Source organism: Pygoscelis adeliae, unplaced genomic scaffold (genome assembly GCF_000699105.1).
Source record: "Pygoscelis adeliae isolate BGI_AS28 unplaced genomic scaffold, ASM69910v1 Scaffold117, whole genome shotgun sequence".
Lineage (NCBI taxonomy): Eukaryota > Metazoa > Chordata > Aves > Sphenisciformes > Spheniscidae > Pygoscelis > Pygoscelis adeliae.
Window position 1 is genome coordinate 4,821,335 of NW_008825270.1, and position 13,000 is coordinate 4,834,334.

General features: G+C 36.0%; 1 protein-coding gene across 1 annotated transcript in view; it reads left to right on the top strand.

The window, feature by feature from the left end:
* MYBPC3 (myosin binding protein C, cardiac) overlaps positions 1–8,253 on the top strand; it is a 61,563-nt gene extending 53,310 nt beyond the window's left edge. The window contains exons 30-33 of the mRNA XM_009329744.1: positions 3,685–3,824; positions 4,587–4,746; positions 5,316–5,452; positions 8,014–8,253. Of these exons, the coding sequence (XP_009328019.1) occupies positions 3,685–3,824; positions 4,587–4,746; positions 5,316–5,452; positions 8,014–8,253 (677 nt within the window). The remainder of the gene's footprint in view (positions 1–3,684; positions 3,825–4,586; positions 4,747–5,315; positions 5,453–8,013) is intronic.
* The last annotated feature ends 4,747 nt before the right edge of the window (positions 8,254–13,000 follow it).

The window sequence follows — 13,000 nt, forward strand, 5'->3', positions numbered from 1 at the left end:
CATAGTTCCAGGTATCTTTCACCCATTGTTTGGTACTGTAGAAAGGCAAAAAAACACATACATGTACCACTGTCAAAGAGTTATTCCATGTAGAAAATGAATGGCTGATAAAAAAGCAACTAATTTTATCACATAGATTAATACAGAGTTGGAGGACAGGTATTAAACTTTTTACTTGTTGGGCAGCTTGCTCAACTGAAAGTGAATAAATAAATTTCTTTTAATTCCTGGCCAAGAAGAGAAAGGGCTTGTAACACACGCACATACTTCTGCAACCAAGGCATCTACTCTGATTCTTGATTCTGTCACTCTTTCATCGTAACTACCTCTTTTCAATTCTGTCAACAGCACTTTTTGCTTTCCAGACTTTATATTCTCTTGGCAGGAGAGAAACATGGGTGATTCAGGCACTCTTTCTATACTATTGGTAATGCTTTAGGTGCTGTAGAATGGCATGCTGAAAAGCCAACCCAGTTTTCAGAGATATAAGAAATCAATCAGTGATCTTTTTAAGATGTCTGTTCATCAGCTAACTTCCCTTGGCAAATGTCTGCCTGATGAAGGACTAATGCTTGTAGCCTCAGCCCTTATCTTTTTTGGAGTAAGGCAAGAATGCAGGTAACCAAAAGCTCTGCTGCTATGATCAGTCACCTGTCAGTTCCAAACATGAGGAAACACCACTGTTACTGCCATCACCTGCCCTTATTGCCAAAACAATTGCTGCTGTTTACTCTAGAGACCTACAAAATATACTGTATTCCCATAGTAAAAGTCCACATTTCAAATACTTATAGAAAGGTCTTAGATAATGAAAATCTCTCCAATCTCTGAAAAATACAGTTCCCTCAACTTTTTTCTCCCTCTACATGCATCAATAAATGATGCCTTCCATTATGCCTTCTATTGACCAAAGCAAACCTCAGTTCTATATTTATTTTTTTTTAACTGGAATTATTTATTGTTCTCATTATTTATTATTTGAAAATAATAATTCACACTTTATCTCTTCTTTCCATTCGATAAAATTCAGTAATATGCAAAAATCCTGAGATAAGCTTGTGCTGAGGGTAGCAGAATATTTCCCCAGAATATAAATCCCCAGTCTAACACAGTGTCCTACAGAGGAAAGTAATTTGCTACAGATGCATCACTAGGATTTTTTCCCATCCTCTGTTCAAATTATCAGCTAGAGATGTACTGGCTAGTACTGAGAAAGGAATAGTCTACAATTCTAAAAGGAATTTTGAATAGATGTTCTTGCAGATTGCATTATCCCATCGAACCACCAAGATCAAGAATATAAAAATCCATTTAGCAAATTTATCCATCTCTACCTTTTGTAAGATTGTCCTCTACAAAGCCTTACAAGTATTGAGGATTTCAGTACACTCTTTTTCTTTATTCCTTCTATACCACCATGGGTAGATGTAATAATTTATTAAAAATTTAAAAGGGATTATTTAATACATCATTGAGTTGTTATCACATTAATCTAATAGCAGGTTAAGGCTTAAAGTGTTTTTCTGTTCTTAGTAAAGTCATACTCTGAAATCATATCTATATCTATGTACATAAACACATACATAAGAATGTCTTAAATATATATATATACACACACACATTCCTGAAGTCTAACTCTTCCAATAGATTACTGAATTAACGCATGACCTGCCATCCCATTGTTTTTAGTTTTGAAGGGAGGTTCCCAGATAATTGCTTTTAGGTAACCAGGATCAATAAGGCACAGGCTTCAAAATCTATCTGTTCAGTGAGGCCTCTGCAAAAAGTGTTCTTTTTCCTTTCATTGCACCTAAGACTGTATTTTTCTTCCGTTTATCAGTCTCTTCCTATAGTATTTAAACCAACTACCATCACCAAGTTCTCCACAGTTTTTGACAAAGCAATGTATAAGCATCCTTTTAAAACAAAAAACAACTGTTGTGTAGATATATCTGTAGGTAAGTACACAGGAAAAAAACTTGTAAAACTAGGCAGATACTGTGGAGGGTTACAACAGTAGGTAGACTTGACAATAATTAACAAATTGCTAAATATCACATCTGTCTACTATTAGATTATAATACACATTCAGGGCTTGTAGAGCTTTGCCCACTGAGACTGTTACAGTTTTCATACCCACGCAGGTATTCATATGTAGTATCCAAAATTCTTCTCCCCAAATCAGAATAGATTAATTGATTTCTGTATAATGAAGATACACATCTAGAAATATTTCTAGATTTTAAGTTGTGACTCAGGATAACAACAAATACATTTCCACACCTTCATAAGCAACGTTGTTCGTTTGACAACACATTACCATTCCCTACTTCAGAAACACAGAAGAAAAAGAAAGAAGGCTTTGCCTGAAGTTGGTAGGTGTTGAGAAACAGAAGATGGCAGCTTTTTCTCTGCAATGTTAGTGTAAGAGAGGAAGGAAGAGGACGATAAATGGAGAGCAATGCATTCCATACTCCTTACTGAAGTTCATGAAGTGTTCTAGTCGGCTCCAGTGTTTAGCAATTTGAAGGAGGACAAAAAGAGTTAAAGCTAATTATAAAGCAGTCTTTGATTCCAAAGTACGCCAGTGAAAAGAGAATTAGCACGTTAAGCTTTGTCATAGAAAGTCACAGTTCCCCTAATAACAAAGGCTGGTATATATGATTTGCATATCCTTCTTCAAGGAATTAAATTACAAGCAATCTATAATTACATTCCTTTGTGCTTTGCTCATCTCAAACCTTCATCCATCAGGTTTTTACTGTTTTCTTCATCTTTCCAGCTTAGCTACAAAAAGGGGAGACAGTTTCCATTCAGCCAGCTAGAATGATCCCGAACTATCCTTCACTTAATCACAAGACCATCTTCCCAAGCCTAATGATCATCTCCCCAACAGGCCCTGTAACTGTGAGCGACAATCTAACATATCAAAAAGGGGAACTAGCATCTTCAAGTTAAAACAGACAGGAATATTACTTAATAAATCTAATCTAAATGTTACAGCATTGGACTAAAGAACATCGGTATAAATATGAATGATCCTTAAAAGAAGGAAAAAAGAAAATTATTATAATTTTATAAGATATATTCTTCTATATATTTCCAGGTATCTTAAAATGGACATAGACTTCTGTACCTCTTTGAGAGTTTGTTCTTTTTCTAGCTATTACAGAGAAATGTCACTAGTGGGCAAGCTAACAAGCACTGAGGCAACAGGAAAAAGTCAGGTATATTCCCAAATGGCCGGCCTTCCTTAGCTGAGAGGAACATATACACAGTCGCCGTTGTTGTTTATATTACTCTGTGTACCTAAATGGCTGAGAAATTGCACTGAGGTAACAAAGCAAGTAATAAAACTGTAGTAAAAGAGTTAATCGCACCGATCCAAACAACACAAACTTCTTATTCCATTTTAAGGAAGAGTTTTTCTGGTTCCTATGTTACTAATTCTACTGTTGTCTATTTCTCAGTAGGTTTCAGGCCTCTCAGAAGAGTATTAAGAGGGTATTTGAAAATTTCCCAACTTTCCTGTTTACAGTTTCAACTTCACATAAATGAATTGTATTGCTATGGAACAATTATAGATTGCTATCAAGTTCTATTTTTTCCCTGCATGGGAGGAAATGACAAAGGTCTTAGATCTTGAACCAAAAGCTAAGGTTTTTTTTCATGTCTCCTCTGCAGACAAGCCTGGTCCTCCTCAGAATATAAAGCTTGTAGATGTTTGGGGATTTAATGCAGCCCTGGAGTGGACACCTCCACAGGATGATGGCAATGCACAGATCTTGGGCTACACGGTCCAGAAAGCTGACAAAAAGACAATGGTAAGAAATTGCACTGAGTCAGTGACTTTGTATGGAGTTTAAACTACTGCCTGCTCTGGGAACACAGAGACTTGAGGAAAACAGCTGAATTCATGACTCTCAGTTGTGTGTCCAAGGTGTACTATGGCATATCAGAGGCAGTTAAATACTGAAGAATAGAAGCTAAAAAGAACCAAAAGGCTAAGTATAGAATGGTATAAAATGCCTGGTAGAAAATGTAAAAAGAGAGACCTAGCCTGTCCCACCTCTGGTGGTGACTGGACAGATAGCGCTACTCAGAAGGTGGAATTATATTTTTTATTTGGAATTATATTTTTCATAAATGCAGGGAAAAACTGAAGGGGAGGGAGGAAGAGTTAGACTTCAACTCAGATGCTGGGCAGAGTAGGGCATATACTGGGAGAGGCATGTATGCCAGTCAAACTGGAAAACATCTCTCTCATGGAAGTCCCCATCAAGTAGTCATGTTCTGAAGACACATCCTGTATCAGGTTCCCCAGATATGAGTAGGGCTAAAATGTAAAGAGTTCTTTTTTCTCAAAACGTAGGTATTGATACATCTATCACACCAGCAGAGAATAAAAGTAAGAAAATAGATCAGCTGATCTTCATGGGAAGCAACATAATATTCATTTTGCAGGCTAGTGTTAAATACCTGTCTACCTGTCTTTTCCTTGTAGCAAGAAGGATCTCTCCATACCAAAACTAGCACCATATCTGACCTCTCATAGCATCTTTCTAAACAGTATAGTCTTGTTACAGGAATGGTATACTGTTTTTGATCACTATCGTCGCACAAACTGTGTAGTGTCAGACCTGATTATGGGAAATGAGTATTTTTTTCGAATCTTCAGTGAAAATTTGTGTGGATTGAGTGAAACTGCTGCAACCACCAAAAATCCTGCCTATATCCAAAAAACAGGTAACATATTCTTCAAAACAAAGATCACAAAAGCCACTAAGTACCAGAAGTAATACATTGGTAAATGGAAAATACAGTGTTACTAGATGCACCACTAGAGATATTTTCATCACTTAGTAACTAGCACTTATAAAGTATTTCAGCATTGAGAGCCCTTATCTAGGCAGATCTCCTGTACTAACACAAACATCTGTTCAAAAATATTTAATCACACAGTCTTCCTAAACTATATTATTTTAAGAAAATAATACAACTGGGGGGTTATATTTACATTCTGGGGTTAAAAGTTTTAAGATGTCTGTGGTGAAGACTTCCCCTGCAGATATATGGCTTTCATGTTTTTAACAGAAGCTGAAAACCCATGATTGCCAGGACCTTTTACTTTAACTAAAGCATTAAACATGAGATGTGTTTTAGAGTGAAGCGAATTTAAAGATTTGTTCTATCATAAATGCCATAGCTTTGAAGCTTTTCTAAATCATAGAGGCAAATTAAATGACAAATAGATTATATGCAAGTCAACAGAATTGAAAACACGGTTCTTACTCTTTTGTTTCTTTGAATTGCAGGCACCGCTTATAAGCCACCTAGTTACAAAGAACATGACTTCTCCGAACCTCCTAAATTCACTCACCCTTTAGTAAACCGTTCTGTGATTGCAGGATACAACACCACCCTCAGCTGTGCTGTAAGAGGAATCCCCAAGGTACAGATTACACCAACTGTCATTGATATTGTCGCAACAAGCCAAGATGCCACCTTAGAATTCATGCCAGTTCAGTGGGACTGGAGTGTAACATGACTACGTTAAGAAAAAGCAAAGGTCACCCAATTATCTCCCACCTCACTCATAACTGATGCTTAACCAGAATGCATGGTGCAAGCATTTGTGTGGTTGTGCGCAGAACCAGGGGGGCAATACAGTAAAGGTGACAGAGGAAAGGACAGCCATTGCTTATGGTAACACCATGCCATTGAAAATGTACCACGCGTACATAAAATCTACTCACTGAAGGCGGCAAACAACAAAAAAAGTATCTTCTCACAATGCTCTCTTCAGTCTTTCAAGAAAACAGCGGCTAATGTAATATACTGTTCCATTAACCTAAATGATACATAGCAACACCAGTTTTTCTGTTATGTCAATACGTCCACATAACTTTTTGAGAGTCTGAGTTGTTTTGCAAGATTAACTAAAATAAGACCTGCTGTCATGTGTGAAGTTTTGGGGCTTTTTTTCTTTAATCTCACAGGAATATTTTCTCAGTCTAAATATATTTGTTGAAGTCTCTTCAGAGAGTACAAAAAGATGTACTTTTTTGTTAAAGTCAGGAACAAACAGTAAAAACTGTATCAGCTAGGAGCTAAATTTAGGTTTCTCAAAAAAGGGAAATAGGCTTTTTGTCTGCAGTGAAGGAATTTACCATATTATGACATAATCTTGTCATAAATTTAAATTAGTACAATCACAAAAAATGCAGTACCCTTTTCCCTTCCCCTTCTGGCTGCTTATTTCCAGCTCCTCTCCCTTCCTCATGCCTGCACAAGGATCTGATAGCTACACAGCAAAACATGTAAGATAATTGCTCAAAGTTCAAATTAACTAAAAAAAAAAAAAAGTCTTAATGCAATCATTTGCTGTAGTTCATTGGATGAAGAAGGAGCTCCAGACAGAACTCAAATACAAAAAGGAAGCATACCCATGCAAATAGCTGCAAAAGAACAAGAACATTATAGAAGAAATACTAGCAACTGTAGGCAAAATCCATCCTCCAGCAGCTGCCTCAGCTTGGATTCATCATGAAATGACAGTAATGATATTCCCTCTCAGTTAACTGACCTTTTTGTGCATCTGTATCCACTTCATTCAGTTTCCATGGTTTTAAGAAGATTCTAAGAAAAACTTTGTACTTTACAGCTGTTAAATACAGTAGTCACAGGCTTTTGAATGTGAGCATGCTAGCTCTTCCTTCTGCATTAGCCTGAAGGACACAAATAGTCCTCATCCTTCAGTACACCTAATACTCTTAAAGTAGCTTTTCCAGATACGTTTCTGTACCTGCATTGCCCAAATTAACCTTAACAAAAAGTTTCTGTACCTACTGCAGAACTCTGCAACAGGTCCTTTTCACAGAGAGTAGCTTATATTGATAGAGTGTTCCGATTCTGAATAACTATAGATTATCAAGTATACCTCAGATAAGATCTGAGGGCAAGGGAAAGTTACCACTTTGAGCAGAGCCAATATGCATGCCCTGGTAGCAGTCTTGAAACAAAAGACATATACCCAGAAAGATAAAGAGGCTATAGAAAAAGAAGCAAAAAATTTTGAGGCAGGAAAAAATACAGCTGATATCTTTAAAGAAAATTAAGCATGGCAACTGGGATGCACTGAACTGTGTATCACAGGTCAAAGACACAAGTGATTCACTAGATTTGAATGCACTCTATAAAACAGTACAGTAGTGGGGTTTTTTATGGGTGAAGAAACAGATGATGTTAATTCTGAAAGTAAAACATGAATGCAGAGATTGGTCTTCTATTCTTTAAAGCTTATTTCTTCACTATATGTACTAACGAGCTTGAAATAAACAAAAGCTGTTTGCTTTATATCAGATTTTTCATTTTCAAAATTTCATTTATAAAAATTAAAGGCACATTTTCAGGTACCAGAAACGAAACACAATGGCTTGAATTGGTACAGAGTTAACCAATAAAGCTAACCACTTTATTGTTCAGCTGAAGCCAACAGGAACTTTATTTTGCAATTCCTGAAGTTGCTAAAGTTATGATAAACGGTGTGGAAAATCCTTTCCCAGCCCAAACCTTGGCATCCCAAGTTTGCACCCAACATCTGCGGACCTTTATGGCACTTCTGCTCTAATTATCTGTGCAGTTTAATTCCCTTTCTGTAAGATACGTGAAGCATTGAAATATATTTTAATAAGCACAATTAAATAACTCCTGAAGGAATGAATTTGTAGACAGTTTGTAGAGGTTTTTAAAAAATTGCAATAAAATAGGGCGCAGACCTACATTCTTTACATGCTATTTGAGACTTAAAGAAAATACTGAACATTTGAACTATTAGTTTCATGAGTTTGTACGGAATGAGGAGAGGTTCTTTGAAAAATTATTGACACTGCTGTGTAATATATAACCCTCATAATGCATAAACCTTTGATGGCTAAATTAAATCTGTAAGATCAGCCATGCATCTTCCATTTTCTACCTTCTATTTTAAAATTCTTCTTTTGTGTTCTTCAGCCAAAGATATTCTGGTACAAAAACAAAATGGATCTCTCTGGGGATGCCAAATACCGCATGTTCAGTAAACAGGGTGTGTTGACCCTGGAGATCCGGAAACCCACTCCATTTGACGGTGGCTGTTATACCTGTAGAGCTGTTAATGAGTGTGGTGAAGCTGAAATAGAGTGCAGACTGGACGTCAGAGGTAATCAGATGAATCTTATGGATAACACTAATACTACAATGAAGAAAAAGTAACAGATAGCTTAAAAAAAAAAAAATAGGAAAAAAAATCATAGTTCCCCTTTATCCAACCCTGACTTCTTTGGTGGTATATACAAAGTTTGTTAATTACACACATCAGCAAGATCGTGTTTTTAATTCTACCATAACAGTTTAGAATGAAGTTACTTGCTAGGTAATACAGGTGTGAAAGTGGACAATTATTACACTTCTGACTTCATATTTTTAGAGATGATATTTAGCACTGGAATGGAGGTCTATCCACAATGCAGTGTTTGTAGATAATTTTATTATCCTTTGTGCCATACTCTGTAATTGAAAGTTTTAAATTAAGTCATTAGCCGTTAGACATATGTAAAAGGTAGCGCATGCTACCTCACAAACATGTTTCAAACACTGATAATTTGTTTTGTTTGTCAAAAGGGCCAGGAAAAAAAAAAGTCACACGTTTACAACACAGTAAGAAATATTGACTAAATATTTTTGGTAAAGCCACTACTAACATATCTATTTGTCAATACGAATCTATATAGCACCACCTTAAATGCTCATCAAAACCAGAAAAAGCTGTGAAAGTGGCCTGTATAACAGCCATTGACGGAGATCTGTCTTCAGCACGGCAAGCCTGAAGGTATTTCTACACAGCACGGAGTTCGGTATTTTGCTCAGCACTAAGTCAGGGATGTGTACACGGTACACCTTGCAGTGCTGGGCACCGATATCCTCATTCGGCAGCAAGCAATATAGCTGCGTTAGCACTGTGATGAACTCGGGCTAAGAACTCTGAAACGTCTAGCTAATCTATGCAGACACGTAGGCTACTTCCAGTTCAACGGCTAGCTCAAGTATTCCTGTTCAGTGCTATACTGTACAGTGCAGACATGGCTCAAAGCTTAATATTATCATCTTCTGAAGCTTGCTTTAGGAACATTAAATCTCCTAGGAATCATCAGATAAAAGCAACTACTATAAAGCTTCCATATTTCCCCTTCAGCACCAAGTCTCAATTTAAAATTACCATCCTCTAATGTCTGATAATATCTTAAATTTTTTTTTCATTCTCCAGCACCTCAGTAAAACTCTGAATCTCAATTCATCTGCAAGTCAAGGTATGAATCAAAATAATTAGCTGCATAAAGGAGCAATGGTTGTTTGGTTAGATATAAGATTAAACAGTCATTAGATATTCACGTTGGAGACTATGGAATTTTTATAATGTTGGCAGGGGGTGGGGGTGGTGCTTGTTTTGATTTCTGTTTGTTTTTTCAATAATCATACTAAGATCACATTCCTGCAAGATGATTTATTTGGTTTATTTTAACATCAGGGTTTCATGGGTCTCAAACTTTAATACGCTGTGCCAGCGTAAAAATCTAAGAATAACGGAGTACTTTGTTGACTTTTTTTTCTTAACTCACTATAAGCACTCCCCCTAGGAGACTATTATTTATTAATATAGAACTAACTAGTATCAATAATCCGTGTGCATTACTTTAACCAAGCAGGCAGAGTTAAAATTACAATTCATTTAGAAGTGTAATGTATATTTTAGACTTTAAAAAAATGAAATAGCTATAATAAACCATCAGGTAATGTATTTGACAATAAATCCTTCTCCCCATTCTGTCTCAGCATTGGAATGGAACTTGAAAAGAAGAAAATTGAAGAAATTAATGAAGGATAATTTCAGTTACATTTAGGAGTCCTGCTCATCTTAAAAGTCATTTAATGTATGTGTACTAGGAGGCAGCAGTGTCTTGTAGTGTCCTGCTTACTCAGCATATTTTCAGACAATATTTCCTCTTTTCATACATCTGTTTTAGTTACATTGCCCCTGTCTCCATGTGATGAAATTCAGGGAAATCAAGATAAACCTTTCCTCCCATAACATACATAAGATACATCTGAAAAAACCAAATATTACAGTTCCATGCAAACCCAGTCCCTTCCTAATGTCTGGAACAAACATAAATTCCCCAATTCTACAGTTCTCTCCATTTTGTCTTCACAGAATTCTGACATTCTTCAGAAGAAACAAGTAGCTCAGAATAATGAAACGCTAACAAGTTATTTGTAATATTTAATCACCTTTCATTATACTGATCTCTGCACAATAGAAAATAACTTTCATTCCTACTGCTTTTACTGTCAGCGCTTGAAATATCCACTTCTATGCTCTTGAGCAGATCTTTGCAGAACGATGTACGAAACACACCATTTGGGAATCTCTGGCTAAAGCTACTGGTTCTGCTTCATACAGAAAATAATTTCTTTGACAATTACTCACTACTGGTTTTCTAGCTTTTAGAAAGACACCAGCATAGAATTCCAGTTATTAGATGTTTCTGCAACCAATTATAGACATCATACTAATCTACAGAGATTAGTATGTACTGTCATCAGATGAAACAGTGAAAATCAGATGAAACAGTGAAAGAAGTAGCAAGGAAGGTTATTTGCACGTAAATAAAAAATTTCAAAACAAAAAGCTTGTGATGAATGCAATAAACTTACTGTCATCAGATATTACTGAAGGCTTTTGAAAGTCTATGAGTGGTATGTATGTATTTTTGCAGATAATTTTGTCTAATCAAATGACACGATAGCATTTCTGGCTTCTCACCTGCTAGTTTGAATAGTATTTGGGGTGGGGTTTTTTTGGACCTGCAGTAGCTGTTAGTAGTTTCTGGCTGGAAAGTACTTTTTCAAGATCACAGTACAAGAGAAGGTGGGAAGATGAAATTAATCCAGGAAGCATTGCCTGTTGGAAGAATCAACACAAAGGAACTGAAGTAATACTACTCCCCTGCCTCCAACATGCCAGTTGAGATGGGAAAGCACGCCTGACACAGAATGTTAGTTGTACTAAACAAGCAAATACGTCTTCATAATAAAAACACTGATAATAACGAGATGTGTATTTTGATTATTTGATTATGGTATCAGAACAAAGAAGGGTACTCCTCTAAAACCAAAGTCAACTTATCCAAGGTTAACATTTGTCTGTTGCACATTGTTATTATTCAACAAATAAATAAAAAATTATGGAAAATACGCAAACAAGTTTACATTGTTTTGTACTTTCATTTTCTGAGCAACACTATTATTTAAAAAATAAGACACATACCACACATAAAAGTCAGAGACGTTCTATATTATAAAGAACCCATGACCAGAACACAGTGGACCGAGAGGATCATCCCAGCATCTGTGGGACAACGCCTATTGAAAAGCAGAGACTGAATTGCAAGGGCTTAGATCACAAAGGACAGTTTATCGTAAGGAGAGTGGTGCTATACCAAATACATTCTATTATCAGAAAGGTGTTTCACAGAGAGAGCAGACTTTCATGCTGTAACAGGGTACAATACTGAAAGAGTACAAAAATAAATCAAGAGTCATTAAGAAAATGGCATTTTCTGCTCAACTCTTAGCTATTCAACATGAGTACAATGTTTTTGGGAAGAGCAGTGCTTTCACAAGTGAACATTTATTTCAACTCTCAGCTGTGAAAAGCAGTGCATTTTCAAGCAATGCATGAAAAAAAACAAAAAGCAAACTGATGCTTTCACTAGTTGTTAGTCAATCATTTTTTCATGAAATTTCATTATTCAAATGGTCTTCAAGTATGAAATTCTACCACATATATATATATAAATAAATTACCAGTGCTCACAAATTTACTTTCTACTGTTTTGAAGTCCTCAAACTAATGACAATCAAAGAAATGCCTCCTCAAAAAAACTGGCCAAGATACTACTTCTGGAAGTACTTCATGTAGGGTAGTGCCAAATAGTTAGAATCTAATTCTATAGGGCCTTCTAAGATAATGCTGTGCTTCTACATGAAAAACACAAATTAGTTTTAACTTCCAAAACTTTCAATGACAAGGAGTGAACCAACCCCAAATCTGAAGAGCTACAAAAAAGAAGCACACTCCAGTTAGGTTTCTAAAAATTATTCCTAAAAATGTGAATTCTGAAAATTCAAAATGCTAACCACTCCTCACACACTGAAGAGGAAAAGGGGGAGGGTGCAGCTGCAAGATCTGAGCTTTCTGTGATTAGTTTTAGAAGGGTCTTTGGAAAATTGTAGATGTTTATTGATGTTTTGCAAGCATATAGTACTGTCATTTATCTGTTCCATGGCTGATATTGATCCTGAATTTATAGTTCACTAATTGCCCATTAATTCCGTGTTGTTAATAAATAAATAAATTATGTTCATCCCAATCTCATTAAAACTACATACACTGAGCAGTTTCTCCCAAACCTAGCTGGCTAAGAACAACGAAGTATCTCACAGTTTTTCCCCATCACACCTGAAAGACAACTTGGCAAAAGATGGTTTTAACTATCCTTTCCTGTGTGGGATCTCCTCTGATGCAAAAATCAAATGGACTTATCTGTAAATATCATGGCAAACATTCTTACCTTGTAGTTGTTAAGTACAGTTAGAAAGAAGTGTGCAAGGTAAGATCAATAGTAAAAAAAATTAACATAAGCCATAAAGTTAAAAAAATTCTTATCTACTAGCATTCTCTTTTAGCATATTAAGTGCCTTTCACAGCTGACAGCAACTACTATCAAAAACAACAGTGCTATTCAAGTCCTTTGAGTTTTCCCTGAGACAAAAAAACTGTGTTATTGCTCAAGTAAAAGATCCTTCCATGTGAAAAATGTATGTAACTTAGACAAACATAACCTCTTCAGGCCTATTATTTCTACCCAGTTGGATGTGACATTGACTTTAACTTTTGATG